This window comes from Schistosoma mansoni (assembly GCF_000237925.1).
Source record: "Schistosoma mansoni, WGS project CABG00000000 data, supercontig 0232, strain Puerto Rico, whole genome shotgun sequence".
Lineage (NCBI taxonomy): Eukaryota > Metazoa > Platyhelminthes > Trematoda > Strigeidida > Schistosomatidae > Schistosoma > Schistosoma mansoni.
The window spans coordinates 1-25,674 of NW_017386097.1; the positions used below are offsets into that span (position 1 = coordinate 1).

The 25,674-nt window shown below is 38.4% G+C and overlaps 2 protein-coding genes across 2 annotated transcripts; both read right to left on the reverse strand.

The window, feature by feature from the left end:
* Positions 1-6,253: 6,253 nt before the first annotated feature.
* Positions 6,254-6,559, reverse strand: Smp_194020 (hypothetical protein; the record flags this gene model as incomplete). Its single annotated transcript, XM_018791354.1, has 1 exon — positions 6,254-6,559. The coding sequence occupies one exon, from the start codon at positions 6,557-6,559 to the stop codon at positions 6,254-6,256; it is 306 nt and encodes a 101-aa protein (XP_018647330.1).
* A 5,375-nt stretch (positions 6,560-11,934) lies between these two features.
* Smp_103280 (hypothetical protein) lies at positions 11,935-19,016 on the reverse strand. Its single transcript, XM_018791365.1, has 6 exons — positions 18,933-19,016; positions 18,831-18,900; positions 16,798-16,994; positions 15,500-15,692; positions 13,245-13,346; positions 11,935-12,185 (listed from the first exon to the last, which is right to left on the reverse strand). The coding sequence occupies exons 2-6, from the start codon at positions 18,852-18,854 to the stop codon at positions 12,021-12,023; spliced, it is 681 nt and encodes a 226-aa protein (XP_018647331.1). The 5' UTR covers positions 18,855-18,900; positions 18,933-19,016; the 3' UTR covers positions 11,935-12,020.
* Between the last annotated feature and the right edge of the window lie 6,658 nt (positions 19,017-25,674).

Here is a 25,674-nt window from a genome sequence, read left to right on the forward strand (position 1 = left end):
TCTGGCGGCCCGTTGGCTAGTTCTCGCGGACTTGCAGGTGTAGGCATAGCACTAAGTACAAGCGTTTAACAGGCACTATTAGAATGGATCCCTGTTAACAGTCCCTTGTGTGCTGTCCGGCTAAATGGCTCCGTAAGAACTCGGAAGGATAGGGACACACGTCGTTGCCTTTTCGTCGTTTCTGCCTACGCTCCCACTGACTGCAGCCATGATGAAGTAAAAGATGACTTTTACAGAAAGCTCTCTGAGCTTCTTCGGAAAGCTAAGCGCTCAGACATAGTAGTCGTAGCGAGTGACTTTAATGCCCAGGTAGGCAGCTTACATCAAACAGAAAGACATTTAGGTGAGTATTTTAGTATTCCGGCTCAACGAACCGATAATGGTGATCGTCTGTTGCAACTATGCTCAGACAATCGTTTACTTTTAGCAAGCACTAATTTTAAGCATAAGGAGAGACATCGTCTAACATGGCGACCACCTTCACCAAACCAACGATGGACTCAAATAGACCATATTGTCATCAGTCATCGTTGGAGAGGCTCAATAGAAGATTGTCGCTCGTATTGGAATACTTGTTTAGACTCTAATTATGCTTTAATACGAGCGCGCATTTGTCTGCGCCTCAATGGACGCAGGAAAAGTACACTAAGAAGACCCATTAGGATTGAACTGGAGGACGAGAAAGCCAAATGCGAATTCCAGAAACAACTGAGTTCACATCTAGGCAGTTCTGTAAACGAGACTGACCCAGATGCTGCTTGGAAAGACACACGAACAGCTGTGGAAACAGCAGTAACATCTATTAGTTATTTGAACCATAGGGCTCCAAAAAACCAGTGGATTTCTTCTAAGTCTATTTCACTGATGGATTCGCGTAAACTCATCCCATCAGGCTCTGAACACGACGAAGAGCGTAAACAAATTAGATCTAGGTTAACTAAAAGTCTAAGGAACGATCGTGAGCAGTGGTGGGCAACGAAAGCAAAAGAGATGGAAAAGGCAGCGGCTGTAGGCAACACCAGGCAACTATTCAGACTAATAAAAGAAACCGGAATTAAGAAGTCAAGTGTAAGTGAGACGATTTCGGAAAAAGATGGAACCCTTATCTGCTCTCAACCCAGACGTTTAGAACGATGGGCGGAACACTTTGAGGAGCAGTTTAGCTGGCCTTCAGCTACTGCACAACTACCCACTATTCCCAGAAAACCTGAATGGAACATTGAAGTAGGCCCCCCGACCCTACTTGAAGTTCAAAAGGCTATAAGTAATCTGAAACGAGGAAGAGCAGCTGGTGGTCCAATTTTAGCGATTAGGTTGACTAATATTCTGGCTAAAATCTGGGAGACGGACGTAATCCCATCTGACTGGTCACAATCTCTGATTGTCCCAATATATAAGAAGGGGCCAAAATCATCCTGTGATAACCATAGAGGGATTAGTCTGACTAACATAGCATCTAAAATACTAGCCTCAATAATTATCGGGCGCCTAAGACTCGTGAACTCCAAACACGAGAAAATCAGGCTGGCTTCAGACCTGGTCGTGGCTGTATCGACCACATATTCACCATTCGTCAAGTTTTAGAGCACAGACATGCTTATCGGCGTCCGACAATGATAGCTTTTCTTGACTTAAAAGCAGCATTTGACTCTGTAGACCGAGAGGTTGTGTGGCAGTGTCTGTCATTGAAAGGTGTACCTGAGAAGTACATAAACCTTGTGAAGGCTCTTTACTCGAACACTACCAGTCGAGTGAGAGCTTATGGCGAACTGTCATATGATTTTACAACCTCAAGTGGTGTCCGTCAAGGCTGTCCACTATCCCCATTTTTGTTTAACTTCATTATAGACCTGTTGCTGGAAATAACACTCTCGTCGACTGAATTTACAGGAATTGATCTTCTACCAGGAGGTTCACTTATCGACTTCGAATACGCAGATGACATAGTCCTGTTTGGTGAAGACGCTGACAAAATGCAGAGTCTTCTGTTGGAACTCAGTAATAATGCCAGGATGTTTGGGATGCGTTTCTCCCCATCCAAATGTAAATTGTTACTCCAGGACTGGCCTGCGTCAACACCTGAACTAAGGATAGGGAGTGAAGTAGTCGAACGCGTCGACAACATCACTTATCTTGGAAGTCTGATCAGCCCTAATGGGTTGATGTCTGACGAAATCTCAGCATAGATTCAGAAAGCTCGTTTGGCTTTTGCCAACTTACGTCACCTATGGCGAAGACGAGATATCCGTTTATAAATTAAAGGACGAGTATACTGCGCAGCAGTTCGTTCTGTTCTACTTTACGGCTGTGAAACATGGCCATTAAGAGTAGAAGATACTCGTAGGTTACTAGTATTTGACCACAGATGCCTTAGAAATACTGCTCGCATCTGCTGGGATAACCGGGTAAGTAATAGTGAGGTTAGACATAGGGTATTAGGGAATGATGGTAAATCAGTTGATGAGGTGATGAATCTTCATCGACTGAGATGGTTGGGCCACGTGTTACGTATGCCTGAACATCGATTACCACGACGCGCAATGTTGACTAGTGTAGGGGATGGTTGGAAGAAAGTTAGGGGCGGCCAAACCAAAACATGACATCAGTGCTTGAAGTCACTAACTTCTAGTCTGAGTCATGTTGGTAGATGCAGACTACCTGGTTGGGGTCAGCGTGACTATCGTAACCAATGGTTAGAGACTCTAGGTGACATGGCTGAGAATCGATCACAATGGCGTAGGTGTATACACTCTTTATCTTCCCTTAAACCTTGAGATTAAAATTGTTTCATATCTGTCTTCCTTTCTATACTATATCCTTCTATACAACATTTCTCTATATACTGCCACCACTAACTTAAATACTTCTATGAATCCGGTGTTCATGTTGTTGTGCTAACGAGGTATGGCAACTTGGACCGATGCATATATGTGCCTGGTCCTACGTTGTCGCTGACTGACTGACTGAGCCTAAATCAGATTGACTCCCTGCATTCTGACATAAATGAGATACAGATGAATGTTTTTCGCAGAAAGTATGCAGTAGATGACTTAACGGATGATTTAAAAATACCTTTCGTGGACTATGTTACGAATGTTATGGATCAGAGATCAGGGAAGAAACTCATTCAGCTACTGAAAGGTCTGGAAAATCAAACAGCCGAAAGCAAATTTCCAACCGACTCTAAAAGGTATGTGCATAATTTCTCGGATGTTGAACTGGATAAAGATAAGATAGAGGTATTATCCTTAGGTCTAAAGTTTTGTGGTACTCGTAATAATTGTAACCACATTGATACAGATATACAGTTTGAGAATCTATGTAGTCAGACACGTGATTTAGTGGCAAATTCTGATCAACAACTGGAACATTTTAAATCTACTCTTGTAGACTGTTGCTACCAGTATAAGAACAATAAATTTAATTACAAAAGCATTCTTACAAAAAAGCACAAGGATGCTATTAACCTGCTCCTAACGGATGAGACGTTATTGATTACGAAACTTGACAAAGGTTCAGGAGTGGTTCTTCTTAATAAAAACGATTATATTGATAAAATGGGTACCATCTTAAATGACAAATTAAAATTTCAAAAAATAACTAACCGGAAAGATCTCAATATTAAGATAGAGAAGGAGCTTACCAGATCTATGAAGAAGCTCATGTTATATCGATTGTGTGCGTGCCCTGTTTAATATATAACGTGATGATTCCCGCCAATCAGAGAGGAGTGAATTGTCGATCAGAGCAATGATACACAAAAGCCGTATGAGCAGTCTTGAGTACTTATCAGTCCTGCTTCTGCCTGGCCCAACCAGTTAAGTCCAGAACACCAATAACAGCCTGTGCAATATGAATCATTATTCACAAACATACTGGGTTTATATACCAAACAAACTGACCACATCGTACCATAAAATAGAAAATAACATTTGTACAAGATTTGGCCAAATGTGGCTATGAATAGGGGGAACAGTAATTAATAGACTAGGGATAACTCAAGAATGGCAAATCGTATAATAATAGTCTATAGGTCTAAATAAAGCTTACAATAAGAGGGACACGAATGTGAATAGTTTAGTTACTTAACAATTATACAATAGGAAATATACATATCATATTGGTCCATAAATAGTTCTCACAGTTACCATTCATAAATCTCCACAGGATATAACAGCTCAGGGACAAACAGACCATTTAGTCGGGTTTATATGAAATGATTAAACCAGTGGGAACTTATCTGCCAAGGTTGTATGGATTGCCAAAGGTACACAAACCTAGGATCCCATTACGATCAATTTTAGATATGTATAACTCTCCTTATCATACTATAGCTAAATGGTTGGAACTATATTGAAACCTCTCCACGAAAAGCTTGTAAAACGTAGTGTTAAGGATGTATTGCAATTTGTTGATAAAATCAAAAGTGCTAATACTTTGGGATTAAAGATGATGTCTTTGGATGTAACATCAATATTCACAAATATCCCACTCATAGAGACCGTGGAATATATATGTGAACAACTGATTGAAAATGAAATTGAAACTACAGTTCCTATTAATGTGGTGAAAGAGTTATTACTAAAATGCACCATGAATGTGAATTTCAAGTTCAACCGAGAAATATTTAGACAAACGGATGGTGTTGCAATGGGTTCACCTCTGGGCCCTATACTAGCTGATATTTTTATAGCCAAACTAGAAAATGGTCCACTAAAAAAGATTATTCAAAAATTCACATTTTACTGTAGATATATGGATGACACATTCATCCTGTGTATAGATAATGTATCACAGCAAGACGTTCTCAGGCAGTTTAACGAAGTGCATCCATCCATTCAGCTTACATCGGGAGAAGAGAGTGATGGTCGAATAGCCTTTTTGGATGTTCTCTTAACTAAGAGAGCGGATGGATCGTTGAAAAGAAACCTAAACAAAAAAATACTTTGACTGGGCAGTATACGCGTTTCCTTAGCTTTGTACCTCTACAGTACAAACGAAACTTGATCAAAACCCTTAGTTACCGAACACGCACTATATGTTCTGCGGATATAGTTGAAGATGAGCTATACACCTTGCATAATGCTCTTGGGGAGAACGGTTACCCTAGAAAGTTTATAATTAAATATATGATCACGAAAGTGAAAATAGACGAAATTCCAACGGTCAAGAAGAAATCCCTGTTCATGCGCCTACAATTCAGTGGGGATGCGGCCAATGAGATTACGCAGAACAATCCAAAAATCTTTCAACGCCGGTGAACTACGTTTAGTGTTTTCTACGTGCTCAATGGTGACACCGAGGCTAAAAGATGAATTACCTAGAATCACCATCTCATTTTGTATTTATCAGTTCGACTGCTTCTGTGGAGCAAGTTATATATTGGTGGAAGTTCTAGGAATTTACATTTTCGTGCTCGCTAACATCTCCCAACGTGGCTAAACAGAGGTTTGGTGAATAAAGTAAACAGCTCGATATTGGCCCATTTAATACAAACTGTTCGTAGTGCCAGTATAAACCAATCCTTTACAATTATTTATAGGGTCAGTAATTTTTTGCCAAAGCTTGTCAGGCTTAAAGTCTTTCAAATGGCTGAGGCATTATCCATCACGATGAAGGAACCGGAGCTAAGTGTACAGAAGAAATATCTCCAACCACTGCTCCTCCGCTGGCCAACCACAAGACCAACTAATCAATAGTAATCTTAGCTATTGGATGATCTAATTTGACCATGTTTTTACGACCTTTCGTAGTCGAATGTAGTTGTCTCTCTTATCTTTATTCACAAATCTTCGTATTATTACTATCATTAATATTATTATTATTAATCTCCTCTATAGACAATCTTTTTACTTCGCATTGGTCTCTCCTTATTGCGCCTTACTCATTTTTCACATAATTTTGTCTCCCAAGAAACATTTGATCGGACTGTAATTGCACTATTATATCTCTCACACCCTATTTGACCCATATTTATTCTGATCCCAGATCTTAAATTTTCATTTAACATATATATAGATTCAAGGGTTAACATTCTATATAAGTCCAATCAACATCAACAATTTCATTCAATCAACTTCGGCCAGAGTGATTGCCTGAGAACCCAATTACTTTCAAATTGTATAATCTGTTTCAGTTCCAAGAATTGCTCATTGCAAGCACAAAAACGTGAATTTATAACTCAGTTTTAACTTCTCACAAAGACTTACAATTAAAATAAGATATAAGAAAGCAAGCATAGATAAACATGAATCTAATAGATACAACGTACTGTAGATAAACACGAATACAATGTATTCAATGATGTATTATCACATGTTGGATTTTGTTTTATATAATCTGTTAATTCTTCTATATCCAAACCCAAACAAAAATCTTTTCCTTCACCATATAATACACCTCCAATAATAGTATCATCTTTATCAAATTGATTATATAATATATCATTTAACATTGAAGCAGTTTTTTGATCGATTAAATTACTTTTTTCGGGTCTATTTAAACCAATAAGTAGAAGACGTCCGATTTTTTGTGTTAACACACACAGATTTGAATTCATTAATATCTAGATAAGAAATGGAATATAATGGAAACAATCTTTGTTAATTGATATGATAGTAAAAAAATAAGCAGTAATATAAGACGAGGAGATAGCTGTGAAACACTTAACTAGTCGGAAGATGATTCTCACTGGACAGTTTTTTTCGCGTTACTTTGACACTTCCCAACAGTATGCACTTATGACCTTACTCAAGATCGAATACAGTGCTTTCAGGATTTATAAAAAACTGAGCACGTTTATACCGCTGAATAGGAATACAATGGTCCATAATTTTAACTTCAGTCAATAAAGTTTAATCCTTATGTAATGTTATCAATGAGTTATTACCTGAATCTATGTGAGACTGTCTCAACAGATCACGATTTCATACTATAACTTTGAGCAATCCATCTAGAATTCATTATGTCATTAATAAGTATAAGATTACGAATTATCAAGGTAGTTTTCTGAAGATACGTGTTTAGTTTGAATTGAACGTCAAAAATCAACAAAAGTTAAGTAGCACTAGGAAGTTTGGTCATAGTTGATGGAATCCAGTGGTAATCAAATTTGATCTTTTGAATCTAAATTGCTTGGAAGAGATTAACAAAAAAACCTGATTGATTAAGGTTTCATAATACTAGCAAGACATATTCGAAATCTTATCAGAACTGATAATTGTCATGGGATTCGAAGTAATAATATATATAACACGGTCAGAGATTCTACCATTGAGCTACTCAAGTCGCTAATATATTAAAAGCTGATTGGTCACTGAGTAGTAATATATCTGTTAGGACCCCTCGAGAATTCCTCTGTAGCCCAAACTGTATCCATTGAAAACCCTCTGAACAACATCTAGAAAACCAAAGGAATGTGCGTTACACTCTGAATAAACGACTACCTATTCTGTTACTCGATTTAACGTGCTTTAAAACGTTTACAGAGGTTGGTTACCAGTAAACTTATAAATACTGCTCTTTTCTGGACATCAACCAAAGTTAAAGTAAAGCGTTTATTCTTAGTACAGGCCTTTTCTCACCGTTCGGAGCCCAAATGTAGGTTTCTGGGGATCCGGGAAACCAATAGAAAGTCATTATCAAGCGTTGGATTAGCACACCTATCAGTATCATATTTGTTTAATCCTTAGTACTGATCGTGAAATTTCAAGTGTCGTCAACTAACCTAGCAGTTTACACTTCCCACAGCAATGACAAATAACCAACGGTTTTACAATTCATCGTCGTCTTACTAACCATGCTAACAATGTGCTTTATCCATTATATAGTTGAACTAGCGGTAAGAGAAAGTCGATGAAAACATTGCTTCAATACATCTAGAAACATACTTAGGAATCTGAATGTAGTTATTCACATCAGTCAGTCAGTTAGCTACAACGTAGGACCAGGCACATTTATGCATCGGTCCAAGTTGCCATACCTCGTTAGCACAACAACATGAACACCGGATTCATAGAAATAGTTAATTTAGTGGTGGTAGTATATAAAAGATAGGTTGTATGTAAGAATATAGTATAGGAAGGAAGACAGATATGAAACAATTTTAGTCTCAGGGTTTAAGGGAAGATAAAGAGTGTATACACCTACGCCATTGTGATCGATTCTCAGCCATGTCACCTAGAGTCTCTAACCATTGGTTACGATAGTCACGCTGACCCCAACCAGGTAGTCTGCATTTACCAACATGACTCAGACTAGAAGTTAGTGACTTCAAGCACTGATGTCATGTTTTGGTTTGGTCGCTCCTAACTCTTTTCCAACCATCCCCTACACTATTCAGCATAGCGCGTCGTGGTAATCGATGTTCAGGCATACGTAACACGTGGCCTAACCATCTCAGTCGATGAAGATTCATCACCTCATCAACTGGTTTATCATCATTCCCTAATACCCTCTGTCTAACCTCATTATTACTTACCCGGTGATCCCAGCAGATGCGAGCAATATTCTAAGGCATTGGTCCAGTTATTCACATATATTTTTGTTGTTTGATATTGATCATAAGACAAAAGGAGTGCTGCCTGACTTGTAAATGAATGATACTAATCATACTGTTGCTAAAAATATTAAAGGTTAACGTTGGATTTTTTTAAATATCACACAATCACCTGATAATTTCGTTATGCAATCATAAAATACATGATCATGATTCTTGTGATATTCAGTTACTTTTGTGAATACATGTGATGTTTTTCGAAGTTTGAAAAAGAGGAAGCGACAACCATCTGATTGGTATTTAAATGATAGATACGTTCTTACCCTATATTTCACACCTACAAGCCATTACCAGTAGTGATACGTATTCCTGACCAGTACATCTATATTGCCTTATTTTACCTGTTTTAAATTAAGGTTTAGGAAAATGAAGACAACACATAACTAGGTATGGATTTGCTTTATTCTATTTATATAACTAGAAAACTTTATTTACAAACCGACCACTACTTAAATACCCCAAATATGACCTAATATCAATCAATTCTCTCAAAATCTACATGATTTTTCTGATTGCGCATAACCTCTTGTTTTGTTAGAAACCAAGCGTTATCCATTTGATTTAGGTCAGTCAGTCACAAACAGCGTAGAACTTGGGACGCAAGTGCATTGCCCAAAATTAGCATAGTGAGATGAAATTATGAAGATAAACAACAAAGCAATAGAAGCAGTATCCGTGATAGCAAAAAACATTAGAAATAGAGAATACGGTTCTAGAGTAAACAACGAATTCGTGGAACAGAAAGTACAAAAAAACCATGAAACTCAAGATCTAGGAGAAGATAAAAAGTAAATGCGTAATTACCATTGCGGCTGATTCTGAGCCATTCCACCAATCTTCAAATGTTGGTAACAAGGATTGCTCGGGACCCCACCAGATAATCTATATCTCCAAACATGGGTCAGAACAGCCAGTGCTTGCATGAAGTGGTGCCAAGCCTCAGTTTGACCTCCTCTAACTTTCTTCCTACATCAATCAATATGGTGCGTCGAGGTAAGCGGTGGTTGGCCTCACATAATGTATGTCGCAACCATCTCGGTTGATGAAGATTAACAGTTCTTATCAACCGATGTGCCATTTTTCCGTAGTATCACGCGTCTGACCTCAGCATAACTCACTCGGACATATCACAATATTCAAGCATTACTTCAAAGACACAACTATTCAAAGGGCTGAGGCCTGCGCACGCCCTCTACTTGTACAGAGTATGTTTTACAAGCACATAGTCATACAGAGTGGATTTCTGTGCAGTTGGTTATCGGAATAAAATCGGCATTAGAGTTTGAAAGTTAACCAACAACGAGTAATTGATTCACTGTCAGATTCTAAACAGGAAGATCTGCTACATCTAATTACATCGGTGTACAAATTCAGTAGTCACAAAACTTTTCATGAATCTATTCCAAAAGTGATCGGGAGAGTAAAGTTAGGAAGTAAACATTCATGAATTATACCACAGATGTAAAATTATTTCATACTGATGAACTCCTTTTTAGATAACTGGTTGGCTCCTCAAAGGCTTACTGATGATATCGTTTATAACCCTAGCAAGAGATGCACAATTAATATTCATCCAGCATATAAACTACAGAACAATCAGAGATATTCGCCTCTGAGATTATGACAAAGTTTATCCATCATTTTAACAGTACAACATTGACAAAATACAAAATCTTTAGAAAACATGTAACACGTGTAACTTAACTAAGATGTCACCCAATCAAAACAAATTCAAGACAAATGTGATTAGACAATTGTTCAGCATAGGTTTGTTTTCGGGACTTTATTTTCAGTTTACATCAGTGAATAATCATAGCTAAAAAAAAATCATGAAGCGCCAGACAACTGTTTCGTTCTAGCATGAGACTTTTAAACAGTGCCCATCCATGACCACATCGGGGATTTAACCCGGGACTTTCAGATTTACAGGTGAATCCCTAACCTCTAGACCAGTAAGGAGGCATTCAATGGTGTACAATTCGCGAAATTGCTCCACTATGTTTGATACTTTTGATTATTTACCTAAAACAGCCTAGATTAAACAACTGGGTGAAAAAATGCTATGTTAAAATCGGCAGATTTTTCTACAAACACGCTTTCATGACTATACATAAAACACAGTTTGAATCTAACTGTAAGCAATAACTTTTTCAGCAAAAATGTCAAGATATATTTTATTTTATTTTATTTAAACACATAAATATTGGTACAAAGAGGCACCAGATATATACGAGCCGCACAAATCTCATTTGATTTGTGTGAGGGCTGTGATAATGCCCAGGTGCCCAAACTGAAGCAGGTGGTTTTCTCACGGGGCCACACCCCGAGCCTTTGACCTAAAGGTCTGATCCACAAGACAGTGAAGCATCGTAAGGAGATGCAGTCCCATGGTAGTCGGTGACCAACGATTGATTCATACGCCATTTGTTCCCTCAGGATACTGGAGCCCATGTGCACCACTGGTTTGCAATCAGGGTTTTCCAACTCGCCTAGGTGGACTTTCCGTGTCCACCAAACCGGTCAAAGCGCCGGACATTCGCTTTTTTTCCTCTCAATTTCGTAAACAACACCGTGGCCACGAGAAGGCAGTGAGTAGGACTTCCCTGGCAGAGGCTATATACGCGTGGCCATGTGAGAGCATTTGGAGAGGGAGAGCGGACTCTCCCCACTCTCGGCCGTACCAGGGTATTTGGGGGCTCAAGATAAATAATCAGAACAGTAATCATACTACTAACTAATAACAATTATTATTATTATTTGTATTATTTAAACAAACACAAAAGAAGAAAATAAAAACAAAGAGTGCTCTACACTTTCCCGTATATTTATTTGCTAATTACAAAACTGAAATCAAAGAAATAAAGAAGGAAAGAGAAGAGAAGAAAAGATGATTCGATAAAGTACCATTTAATTACTAGTAAGTAACTCAAGACTTAATACAAGCAACAATAAAAACAGAAATAATAAAGTATAGCAAGCACATCAATTTTGGAATATTGCTTTGCATTCTATTACAAAAGTTGAAAAAAAAGGAGAAACAAAAGAGAATAAGATTTTTTCACCCAGAAACAAGAAACAACGACAAACTCCAGTATATTTATATGTGAAGAGATATGTATGCATATCTCTATAGTCATTTAACTGTGAAAACCTTATTCATGAGGTATTTTGTTTTTAGCAAGACACTTCAAATACAAAAGAGGAGTACTTTTATATCAAGGGAGAAAAATCCTACTGGATGCAACCGAAAAAATGTACCTCTTTTTATCATTTTGTTTTTCATTCATGAATGTATCAACAAACAACAACAACAATAGAATCGATCTTTTTGGGGTAACTCAAAGTGAAAACTATTCACATAGAAACTACAGTATAAAGTATTTATTCGATATTTTACAAAAAAATAATAATCTGTTCGCTTATATATTGAACAAATGATCACAACTATATAAAAATTATAGTATTATTTATTATAAATTAATATGTTTGGCTTTTGAGAAGCAATGGATGGTTTACCATGTAGTACTTTAGCACGATTCATAAAAGCATTTACCATAACAGTAACAACTTGATCAAAAAATAATCCAGCAATTTTTGAATAAAGTGGTGAACGAAATTCGAAATCCACCTAAAGAAAAAGTGAATTTTACAAGAATAAAACTTGTATCATTTTATTTATGTATTTAAAAAGATAAAAAATGTAAAAACAATCATGGTCAAATACTACATATGATCTTAGCTCAGAGAGCCGAGAAGCGATTAAGAGTAGAAGATACTCGCAAGTTACTAGTATTTGACCACATATGTCTTAGAAATATTGCTCGCATCTGCTGGGATCACCGGGTAAGTAATAATGAGGTTAGACAGAGGGTATTAGGGAATGATGATAAACCAGTTGATGAGGTGATGAATCTTCATCGACTGAGATGGTTAGGCCACGTGTTACGTATGCCTGAACACCGATTACCACGACGCGCTATGCTGAATAGTGTAGGGGATGGTTGGAAAAGAGTTAGGAGCGACCAAACCAAAACATGACATCAGTGCTTGAAGTCACTAACTTCTAGTCTGAGTCATGTTGGTAGATGCAGACTACCTGGTTGGGGTCAGCGTGACTATCGTAACCAATGGTTAGAGACTCTAGGTGACATGGCTGAGAATCGATCACAATGGCGTAGGTGTATACACTCTTTATCTTCCCTTAAACCCTGAGACTAAAATTGTTTCATATCTGTCTTCCTTCCTATACTATATTCTTACATACAACCTATCTTTTATATATTACCACCACTAACTTAAATACTTCTATGAATCCGGTGTTCATGTTGTTGTGCTAACGAGGTATGGCAACTTGGACCGATGCATAAATGTGCCTGGTCCTACGTTGTAGCTGACTGACTGACGTCTAACTGAAGTTTGTGCTGCTGATTTTCAGAAAAATAATGAAAGCCCCACGATTAAACCTTCCGGCTCGGAGAATGAAACTCCACCAAAATTAAACTGTACTAGCCAGATAAAAAACGTTACTTACCTACACAAAAAAGGTCAGCAAAAAATACTAACATGAAGATATAATATCCTGATCAAAGGATGCACTCATTATTCAATCATTAAACCATCTACTACTGAAAATCAAAAGAAACCTTAATCAATAAACCAATAATTACTTCAAATCTGGTCAACTTACGGAAAACTCTACATAACAAGAATTCGGATTGTCTGGGAGACCTGGATGAAAATACCATTCATTAATTAAATGATGAAACATTCCAGTATTTTGTGCGACAGACTTGAAAATAAATAGAAAGGAGATAGTTGATATACGCTATGCGTTCATTGTAGTAAAAACATTTCAAATTATTTTTAAAAGTAATCAAGAACTGTAGTGAACGAGAACTCAGTTGGGGAAAACTAATGTATGGTTTGATGCAAAACTAGAGTGCTGTAATAGGATATAAAAAGCATACATTAAACAGATTATTTGCACACCTTTCTTCAGTCGTCCTTTACACGACTCATGATTCTCCAAATCCTGTTGTTACAGTTGGGCTGTTTTCCTTCCTGTTCTCAATTGAATCTTCTGCTGGCAGGCATCCCACTTCCAATTGCAATTACATACTACTTATATCTGTTAACATAAGTAGCATACATTACAGAACGATTAAGTGAACAGGATGAAATGAATTCACACAATTGAATAATCCCTAGGTAATGACTAATATCAAGACTATATAGCTCTTCATAGTGTCACTAAGATCCTATCGACCAAGTCGTAATGTTGCCACTAGCCTAAGTGACCCAATATTGCATACATTATGTTTAGATGTTAGGTGGTCAGGTCACGGTTCGAACAACTCAGTAGTAATGCCTCATACTGTGGTAGATTGACTAAATTCTCAAAACGTGTCGCAACTCTAAGGTTAGCATTGAAGGTGTATTAAGTTATAGATTTTCTGGAAATTTTAGATGGTTTGAATACATCCCATTCATTTCATCCTGGTGACTTCTATCCTAAGTATTATTTATCAACTCCAGTAGTGTATGAGAAAACTGGAGGTGAATAATGTATGACATGGCTTGCTGGAATGAAGAACAGTTAAGTTTCACTAGTATATATTTGATATTGACGACTACCCTGATGAAGTGCTATTGACCGTACAACCGAAGGGCTTGAGACAATATCAGACAGCTCAGAATAGAATTTCGTGGGAATCTTGTTATAGTTTCAAGTCCCATTTTTCCTAAACAGATGTTTTTTGGAACAAAAAGAAATACCGTTTAGCAGTGTTCTTACCTAGACTGTATTTTTTAGTACCTCTTATTTATATTTTCCATGATATTACATGTTATTTCAAAACCAATTCAACAAAAAGTAACTGACACCCTTACTTACTTATGCCTGTTACCCCTCGTGGAGTAGCATAGGCCACCCACCACCATTCTTCATCCAACCCCGTCCTGGGCAATCCTTTCCAGTTCTTTCCAGTCGCTATTCATTCTGTTCATGTCTACTTCCAATTCTCAGGGCAATGTGTTCTTTGGTTTTCCTCTTTTCCATTTCCCTTCACGATTCCAAGTTTGGGCTTGCTTCGTGATGCAGTTTTGTGATTTCCGTAATGTATGTCCTATCTACTTCTAACGTCTTTTCTTAATCTCCTCTTCAGCTGGAAGCTGGTTTGTCCTGTCCAAAATTAGGCTGTTGCTGACGGTATCCCGCGAATTGACACTCAGCATTTTGTGTAGACAACTGCTCCGTACAGTAGGACTGTCTCGACATTCGTTTTGTAAATTCCCACCTTGATATCGGTTTCCAGTTGTTTTGAGTTCCATATGTTCTTCAGTTGTAGGAATGCTGTCCTTGCTTTGCCAATCCTCGTCTTTACATCTGCACCAGATTCTTCTTGTTCATCGATTATGCTGACCAGTCAGGTACGTAAATGTTTCTACATCTTCCAGAGTTTCTCCATCAAGTGTGATTGGAATGGTGTTCTCCGTGTTGTATTTGAGGATCTTGCTTTTCCCTTTGTATATGTTGAGGTCTACTGGTGCAATAGCTGGTGCTACACTAGTGGTCTTAATATGCATTTGTTCGTGTGTATGGGATAAAAGGGCCAGGTCATCTGTAAAGTCCAAATCTGATAATTGATTCCGAGCTGCCCATTGTATTCCGTGCTTCCCCTCAGATGTCGAGGTCTTCGTAATTCAGTCAACCACCGCCAGCGGCTCTTCTAGGGTTACTGCCGATCCCAAGCCCGAGTAAAGAAGGAATGGAATCAGTAACCCCATCCCGTACAAAAGAACTGTGCTAACTAGAATAAACAAATTAAACCATCTAAACTCTGCCCTTTGAGTTGAACGATCTTCGTTCGGAACGAACACCCTACACTTTATATTTTTTATATTCAACCATAGACAATAACAAACACATAAATATTCGTTTACCTTTAAGTGCTTCGGTCGCTGAAATGTTATTCGAGACATATATGATTCACTAAGTGGAGGAAATCCAACACCCAGACAAGCTAGCATGTTATTTTCACCTTGTTCCAAAACAGTTGATTGGTTACACCAAGGTAGAAATTCTGAATAACGACCAACGTCAATTGCAATATCAAACATGTTTTCCGGAGAATAACTGGAAATAATTTTTTGTCAAAACAAAACAGCTGGTGATAATGAACAGTTTTAGATATAAATTATGCAACAATAAGAATAATCTAGTTTATGCAATAGAACGAAAACAAACAGAATGATTTACTTGAGAAATAAATAGTACAATCAGTAATAATTTTGCTTACAAATTACCATATAAAGATAATTAACGATAAAGTATTTGTTTCTGGGCGTCAGGTTCATCAAATAACAATCAGATCTTGCATCTTAACCGACAAAATTCCGTGTTTTAAGTGAGAATCCTGTTGTGACCAAACCTTACTTTTCATTTTGAGCTAGGAAATTACAAAAGGAGTCCACAAAAAGAATAAACTATAAAACTACTTTCATTTATTTAAACATAAACATTGGTACAAGGAGGCATCAAATATATATGCATCACAAATCAAAGGATTTGTGTGAGGGCTGGGACATGGTCCGAGTGCCCAAAATGAAGCAGGTAACTTTCTTAGGGGGCCACAACCCGTGAGTTTGACCCAGAGATCTGATCCACAAGGCAGTGAAGCATCGTAAGGAGATGCAGTCCCATGGTAGTCGGTGACCAACGATTAGTTCATACGCCGTTTGTTCCTTCAGGGTCATAGAGCCCTTGTGCACCACTGGTTTGCAATCAGGGTTTTCCGACTCACCTAGGTGAACTTTCCGTGTCCACCAAACCGGTTAAAGCGTCGGACATTCGCATTTCATCCCCTCAATTTCGTAAACAACAAACCAGTCATGAGAAAGCAGTGAGTAGGACTTCTCTAGCAGAGGCTATATACGCGTGGCCATGTGAGAGCATTTCGAGAGGGAGAGCTGACTCTCCCAAATCTCGGCCGTACCAGGGCATTTGGGGGCAGAGAACTAACATAGCTTCACCCAATAATATACACACATAGTGACTGATGACAGCAGTAACTAATGTTCTTTCCCTAGTCCCTAATGCTGACTGAATTCTATCGATCATTTTGCAACGTAGTTAGTAGTCTAAGTGGATTGAAATTGAGTAGGATAATTAGTTTCAAAAATACCCATTGTTTTTATCTACATGATCAACCTATTTTTTAAAAAAAAGCTGTGGAACTAACCCTAGCAGTCTTCTTTCTTTGTAAGATTGTGATTTTTTGATAAACGTAGGACCAAAACTGAGGGTATCACGTCTGATTACTATTGGAACATTTGACGTAATCAAACAAGGGGATTTTGGACATGTATTTAAAAACTTTAAGCAAATCATTAGAAACACAGGATCATTATGATTGATTATATCACCCACAGCACCACCCTATACATTCAAAAGCAGAAATTAAAACGATAAATTTACTGTTGTAACTTGAAAGCCATCCAAAAAATTTGCTTAAGTACATCGTTCATAACATAAACTAGAAACTTCATTCATTCAATAGATACACGTTTATCACAGGCTGTAATACTCTAACATTTGTCTTGACAAGTTCATTCTGCTGTGCTAATACAGCTTGAAAACTGGAACCGATGTATGGCTGAGGCAGGTTTTACGTTGTTTATAAAAGAATGACTGATAGGAGATTCTTTTTGAACTCGTAAACAACTTAATTGAAACGGAATTCAATTGACAGGTTATAATTACCACAATTAAACTCATCTGGCTGAAGAGATCTTAGAAAGAGGAAAATGTGGAAGGAGAAATAGGTGGATGTTAACAACAAATTAAGTTGAACTCCACAAAAATGGTTACCTTTCTCACGGCAGCTTACTATGTGAAGTAACAGTGCCTAGTGATAGCAAATGTTTAGGCAAGTTGAAAAATAAAATTTACGAATATTCTACATGATATTAGATAGTGGTAACCTTATTACGCATGACTATCTAGATCGAAAAGCTTCCTAGAGCATTGATCGACAAAGTTCTAATACCTTCAGTGAACATAGCTGTAATTTGTATGCTAAATACCCTGATAAAGCAAGTGTTAATGAACCAAACAATACAGAAGATAAACAATAATACCAACTAGCACTAGACTGAGGAAAACTTAAATATTTGGTGATGTTGAAAATAATAGTGTTTTCCTGTCCACAATGATATATCGAGTGGCAATCACGAAACTATTTCTTGACGACTTTTGCGGCAGAAATGACTCTAATTACAGTTAGTTCAATACAAGCACAATATATACGTATCGACTTTAGTACGTTTGTTAGTCTGGAACTAATAAGATAAGGTTTGAGATATTCTCTTCCACACTAAATTGTTAAATGAGAAGCACGGTAGTTAAGAACTAAGGTTTAAACCACTACATGTAGGCACAAATACGCACCAGATCGAATATAATGGTAAAGAAGCAAGGACAATACCAATGTATGACTTTATTATTTTCAAAGAACTAACGATAGACAAGTCATGTAAGGCCTAGGAATTTAAATAAGGGGTGAAGTGGCATTCAAATTATAGGTATAAATCTTACCCCATACAACGGAAGTCCTGGCAACAACAGGCACAGTTAGGTGGGCTCATGATTGGGGCCTGGAAGTTAATTCCAAGAAGAGCGTGTTCATGCACATCGGGCACGATATTAGTTACCACTATACCATTAATGGTACATCTCTGCCACGCGTTCATGAGCACAAAGACTTAGGAGTAATTATAAGTCACGACTTAAAAACTACTACGCACTGCAATGCGGTTGCTTCCAAAGGCTATCGTGCGCTATGGTCGCTTCGCAGAGCATTTAAATGCTTTGACGAGGATATGTTTCGAATTTTATATCCCACCTATGTAAGGCCACACTTAGAATACTGTGTCCAAGCAGCTAGCCCTTGTCTGATAAAGGATACTAAATCGCTTGAGCGTGTCCAGCGTGTAGGGACAAAATTAGTAAAGGGTCTTTCTAAACTCCCTTACGATGAGCGTTTAAAACGTCTAAATCTTTTCCCCTTATCTTATCGTAGGACGCGAGGTGACCTTATACTGGCATTTCGTATCTTTAATTATGATCTGGGTGTTAATATGTCTTATCTTTTTGCTCCCTCCAGCACTAATAATCTCCGGGGTCATAGCAAGAAGGTTCTGAAACCGCGATCTAGTAAACTAAAGGTGGGGTCCCGTTTTTCTCATCGAGTGGTCAATGACTAGAACGCTTTACCAGAACAAGTGGTATCAGCACCATCAGTGAACATTTTCAAAAAGAAGCTGGACCTTCACTGGAAGGAAATCTGTCAGGATTAACACAGGTTCGTCAACCTACTATCCTTATTACTGAAGACTGACTGAAGACAGACTGACTGAAGACTGACTGGTAAGAAAAATTCGGATACTCTAAAAGTCACCCGCCGTTCCTTTTCAACGACCTTGAACAGCCTGGCAAGAGGCGGTCAATCCAGTCTTCAGTCTTCAGTAATAAGGATAGGAGGTCTAGTGACCTATTTTAATCCTTGCGGTTTGTTACACAAAGGAGGTCCAATCTCGTCTTGAATATATCAACAGAAGGTGCTGATATTACGTGTTCTGGTAGAGAATTCCAGTAATTCACTACTCGGTGCGAGAATCGAAACTCCAGATGTAGACGATTTGATCTCGGTTTTTGGACTTTCTTTGAATGTCCTCTCAAATGACCAGCCCTAGATGGGAGGAAAAGATAGGACATGTTAGTACCAAGGTCATCGTTCAGGATACGATATGCCAATATTAGATCACCCCGTATTCGCCGGTAAGATAACGGAAATAAGTTGAGGTGTCTCAGTCTGTCTTCATAAGTTAGGCCAGATAGACCTTTTACCATTTTTGTCCCGCGGCGTTGAACTCGTTCTAACATATCCGCCTCACATTTGAAACAAGGACTCGCTGCTTGAATCCCGTATTCCAAATGTGGCCGTACGAAAGTTGGGTATAATAATCTAAACATTTCCTCATCCAGATACCGGAAAGATTTACGAATAGACCATAATATTCTATAGCCTTTTGCAGCAGCAGCCTTACAGTAACTGGTTGTTTTGAGATCATTACTTAGTATGACTCCTAAATCCTTATAGTTTCTTACTTTGGACAACACTAGTCCACATATTGTGTAGTGATACGAATCATCGTAGTTATTTAATTGCATCACTACACTTTTATTAGGGTTTACTTCTAGTGACCACCCGTTCATCCATGCCACTAATGAGTTAAGATCTTTTTGTAATACTATTCTGTCTGACATGCTATATATGGGTCTCCAAATCTTAATGTCATCGGCGAATAGTAGGACGGATGACTTAGCTATAGTTGGTAATTCATTTATAAAAAGTAAAAAGAGAAGAGGACCGAGGATTGTGCCTTGGGGGACTCCACTTTTTACTGGTTCCCACGATGAGAGAGCCCCATTTACTCTTACCATTTGTCTCCTTTCATGAAGAAAGTCACTTATCCAGTCTATGACTACATAATGAATTCCAAAACTTTCCAGTTTTAATTTAAGACCAGAATGGGAAACCTTATCAAAGGCTTTACTTAGATCTATGAAAATGACATCTACAGGAATATTGCGATCTTTTGCTCCAGCCCAATCTTCTCTTGCAATGAGAAGATTTGTCAAACATGATAGACCTTTTCGAAAACCATGTTGTTCCTTGGACAAAAGATCATTTCCTTCAACGTAGTTTATAACAGCCATCCTAATAATTTTTTCCATTAGTTTTACAACTGCACTAGTTAAGCTGACGGGTCGATAGTTACTAACTAAATCCCTACCCCCAGTCTTATACACCGGACTGATTATTGCGTCCTTCCAGTCTCTGGGCAATCTGGACTGCCGTAGGGACATATCAAACAGTATCGCTAAGGGTTCAGCAATAACATCTGAGAGGGCTTTCATAATCCGAGGATGAATATCATCAGGACCACTAGACTTATCAGGTTTGAGATGCTGAAGTAGCCTTAAAACAGTTTCTTTCTTAATAACTACAGGGTCCATCAACAAGTCGCCACAATCACAATGAATAGGTGATCGTTCCTCATTATTGGTAGAAAAAACTTTACTGAAATATTCCGAGAAAGCTTCTGCTTTTTCGGTATCATTTCTTGCCAAACTTAACGGATTTTCTTGTATCAAAAGTGATGGTATTCCATCACTTCTCTGAGTTCGCCTCTTTATATACGAGAATAACCGTTTTGGACTATGTTTGCAATCCCTAACCAATTGTTTTTCGTATGACCGTCTAGTCCTACTAATTAACGCTTTACAATTATTTCTAATCTTACAATAACTAGATCTGTACTGTTCTAAGCCAGTAGAGATGAACATAATCCTGTGTTTTTTTCTCCTACGCCTAAGAAGTTTCTTAACTTCTTTATTTATCCACGGTGGACTATTGTTCGGTCTACGTGGCACCAAGTATCGTATGAACGGGGACGTGACTACACTGAACTTGCCTTTAAATACAGACCACGCCTCGTCAACTGATGAGCTAGTATCTACTGACCAATCTATCTCAGTAGCACAATCCTGAATGGCTGGTATGTTAGCTCTCCATATGTTTGGGCGAGGCTTAATCTGATCGTATACCATATCGCTAGCTCTAAACGTGAATGATAAAACAGCGTGATCGCTATTTACTAACGGGGGAAGAATATTTAGGTTGGCAATATCCTCAGTCTCATGGGTAATTACCAAGTCCAACAGAGAAGAACCTTGGTTTACACCGAAACGTGTAGGTTCGGATACATGCTGTACTAATGCATGTTCCATTACTGTTTCCAAGAGCCTGCTATCAAATGAGTTTATAGAGCATTTCGTGGTCATCTCAGTCCAACTCATGTCAGGTGTATTAAAGTCTCCTAATATCAAGCATCTGTTATTTGCACTCCATAGCCGAATGTGCTCTAAAATAAAGTCATCAGCTAAGCAGATTGGGCTGCGATAGATGACACCGAGTGCAAATGTAGAACATCCGACAGTGAGCTCACAGCTAATGACTTCACTAGTTCCACTATCATGGGATTCGCAAACGGAGGAGCGGATATTTATACTATTGGCTATGAATAGAAGGACGCCACCTCCTTTCCTGCATCTATGTCTATCACTTCTTAAACAATGATATCCGGATAATTCTGGGGTGATATCGAAGTCATGGACTAACCAAGTTTCCGTCACAGCTACAATGAGTGGCCTTAATTTGTCCACTAATGCTCCTAGCTCGTAGAATTTATGTCTTAGACTACGGGCGTTGGCATATAAAACTCCTAGGGAGAACGACCTATCCACACAGGCCTTGGTAGCATTCGCTTCCAAGACCTGACTATTCGAAAACCCACTAATCGGAGATTTTCTTCACCGTTCTATCGACGGGTTTCTAGTTCAGCTAGTGCCGTCTCCCTTTTTATTCTATCTTCAAGAGACATATCCGGTCTAATTCGAATGTCAGAGTTGTCGTGACTTCGAGCGTTACTTAACAGAAGATCACGTGGTTTCTCCGACCCTAAGATTATCTTAAGGAGTCTACACGATCGGGGTAGAACACTGTCATCGGCCCTTTTACCTATTCTAACTAATTTTTTGACCTGAACACCCTTAGTGTTAACTGGTAATATGCTACGGATATATTCTCCGAGCCTCTCTAAGTCATGGGTGTGTCTAACCTTAGGATCTGGATCGTTAGACTCTGGCAATTTACTCACAATGATATTCGATGATATTAAGTTCCTCTCAGTCGCACTAGGATGATGTTCTGCCGTTCTATCAGAGTGCGATAGTGCATTGAGTGACTCAGACTGCGAGTTCCCCAATGACTTGCCAACCAAGTGTGCTTTATCTTCAGCTTTTTGTCCTTTTCTTTTCCTCCTTACTGCGGTCCATTTTTCGTCATTCAGGACAGCTGCATCGGGACTATTGGGGACGGTCTTATCTGGGTCCTCAATTTCTACTAAAGATGCATGATTACTCATGTTAATACCATGTAGTGATTTACTCCTCGTTTATTGTGACGGAAATTTCACTTTGTCATTAATTGGAGTAGGTTGTTTAGTGCGTTTTGTAACAGCACTTACAACACTGACACAGTCTTCACTATTTCAATTGCTGAGGGTTTGTCGGGTGTCCGTTGGGTTGCATGAATATCAGGTTTTCTTATATTTAAGTGGTCTTTTGCTGCATCAAAACCACAAATTCATTGCGAAGAACATTTGTTTAGCTCTCTCTGTCTTTTAGTGAACACATTGGACCGATTGTTGCATCGTAACTTCCTACTCTCCCCATTTTTGGGGACATTTTGGCTGAGGGCGTCCTGTTCTGTTTCTGTGGGAGCAAAAAGAATAGCGAGCAGATGTAACCTGGATGGTGGGTAAATTGTGACATGCTGGTGTCCTTGCCGTCATACGCAACTGGCATACATAAGACGAACTTTTACACTTAAGCTCGATCATTTGAGAAATACAAACTGTATATTTCATCATATTCTCAGACATTTCAGTCGATGGAAGATAGATAACACTCAAACTTTCCATAATAACAGCAATTTCACTACCCAGATGAAGCAAACATATGTACAGATTCAACGAAGCCACTTTTCAGTTAGGAATCATCAATAAGTGGGTAAGACTGTGGTTTTTCTAACGCTTGCCTTTGTGTACTGTTCTTTACGATGGAAAATATGGATCGGAATACAACAAAGTGTGGCGACGTGACAAGAACTGTTTACTGTAGGAAGTTCTTTGTAGCAGTATTTTTAACTTAACTATATATCCGAATTCTAAACTGATTTTTGTGCATCAAATGTTGCGGTTTCTGTACAAGTAGTAATGATACATCAATAAACTTTTCCTCAATTTTTATTTTCGTCTTCTTCGTGGTTTCACGGAGAGATCTACCGACAATCATAACGAGTAACTGATTGTGAAAACCAAAAAAACTACTAAGTGTTTGCTTTATAAGTACCCGTTTCGCTACGAAAACCTGTAGTACAGCATCACTTTCGATGTTTCACTAGAATGTTGCGTTGTATACATAAGTTTTTTCACAATGACAGTATATTCGGATGAATATTTCTAGTGGCATTGTTTCCTGACCACATCGTCCTCGAAGCGACGCACATAATGACTGAAAATATGTACATTCGACATGTTACACTTGGAGGTCGGTAGTGGTGGATGTGAAGATATTCATTCCATCAGATGACATGGCTCAGCCTTGCAGACGCGGCCATTATGTGTAACCTATTATTATTCAGGTGTAACAATGAAAGTTGGCTACTCCGTCGATACTGGCGCAGAAGTTAGCGTTCTTCCTTCGAATTCTAATGACAGGATTCACGAGTCTGTTTTAAGCTTACAGGCGGCAAAAGGAAAACCGATCGCCACATATGGGAAAAGGTACGTTTACCTGAACGTGGATTTACGCAAATCCATTCACTGGATTTTCTTGGTTACAGATGTTTCTATGACAATCATTGGTACAGACCTGCTACATCACAATCTACTCATCGACACACGCAAACGAAGGCTAGTAGACGGAAACACTAAGTTATCCGTTCGTGTAACTTTTTCTGGTCGCAACTTATCTCCGGTCATAATTAGGCACACAATAAACCCATTTTATCAACAATTAGTCGATAAGTATTCTGGAATATACCAACCGCAGCTGAAATTTTCGTGTGTAACCAACAATGTTACACACCACATCACGACTACAGGACCACCTATATTCTCGGAAGCACGCCTATCGCCTCACGAAAAGCTGCTGTTGGCCACAAACGAATTCAACCACATGATAGAGTTAGGAATAACTCGGCCGTGGGAACCAGTAAAAAGTGGAGTCCCCCAAGGCACAATCCTCGGTCCTCTTCTCTTTTTACTTTTTATAAATGAATTACCAACTATAGCTAAGTCATCCGTCCTACTATTCGCCGATGACATTAAGATTTGGAGACCCATATATAGCATGTCAGACAGAATAGTATTACAAAAAGATCTTAACTCATTAGTGGCATGGATGAACGGGTGGTCACTAGAAGTAAACCCTAATAAAAGTGTAGTGATGCAATTAAATAACTACGATGATTCGTATCACTATACAATATGTGGACTAGTGTTGTCCAAAGTAAGAAACTATAAGGATTTAGGAGTCATACTAAGTAATGATCTCAAAACAACCAGTTACTGTAAGGCTGCTGCTGCAAAAGGCTATAGAATATTATGGTCTATTCGTAAATCTTTCCGGTATCTGGATGAGGAAATGTTTAGATTATTATACCCAACTTTCGTACGGCCACATTTGGAATACGGGATTCAAGCAGCGAGTCCTTGTTTCAAATGTGAGGCGGATATGTTAGAACGAGTTCAACGCCGCGGGACAAAAATGGTAAAAGGTCTATCTGGCCTAACTTATGAAGACAGACTGAGACACCTCAACTTATTTCCGTTATCTTACCGGCGAATACGGGGTGATCTAATATTGGCATATCGTATCCTGAACGATGACCTTGGTACTAACATGTCCTATCTTTTCCTCCCATCTAGGGCTGGTCATTTGAGAGGACATTCAAAGAAAGTCCAAAAACCGAGATCAAATCGTCTACATCTGGAGTTTCGATTCTCGCACCGAGTAGTGAATTACTGGAATTCTCTACCAGAACACGTAATATCAGCACCTTCTGTTGATATATTCAAGACGAGATTGGACCTCCTTTGTGTAACAAACCGCAAGGATTAAAATAGGTCACTAGACCTCCTATCCTTATTACTGAAGACTGAAGACTGAATCAATATGCCGCTAAGATTAAATATTAAATAAAACAACATAGATACAGTTCAGGAAGGAACATAAAAACTCAGTGAAGGCGACAGATGAAATGGGAAAGCCATTATGAACTGAAACATTACAATCTCATATGGCATCAAAAAGAATAACAATAATCTACAAATAAAGAAACCATTAGGAACATGCACACGAAACCATCAAAATGGATCTTACACCGACCATCAGTGTTTTAATGCGAAAACCATACACGATCGCCACC

Bases quoted from the DNA above. Each gene is read 5' to 3' on its own strand.
- Smp_103280 (XM_018791365.1), bottom strand. From the start codon at position 18,854: ATGGTGCTGATACCACTTGTTCTG. The intron at 16,995-18,830 runs GTAAAGCGTTCT...TTGAATGTATAG, and splicing joins TGCTGATACCACTTGTTCTG to GGTGGTGCTGTGGGTGATAT. The intron at 15,693-16,797 runs GTTAGTTCCACA...AATTATTTCCAG, and splicing joins AAAGAAAGAAGACTGCTAGG to TTATTCTCCGGAAAACATGT.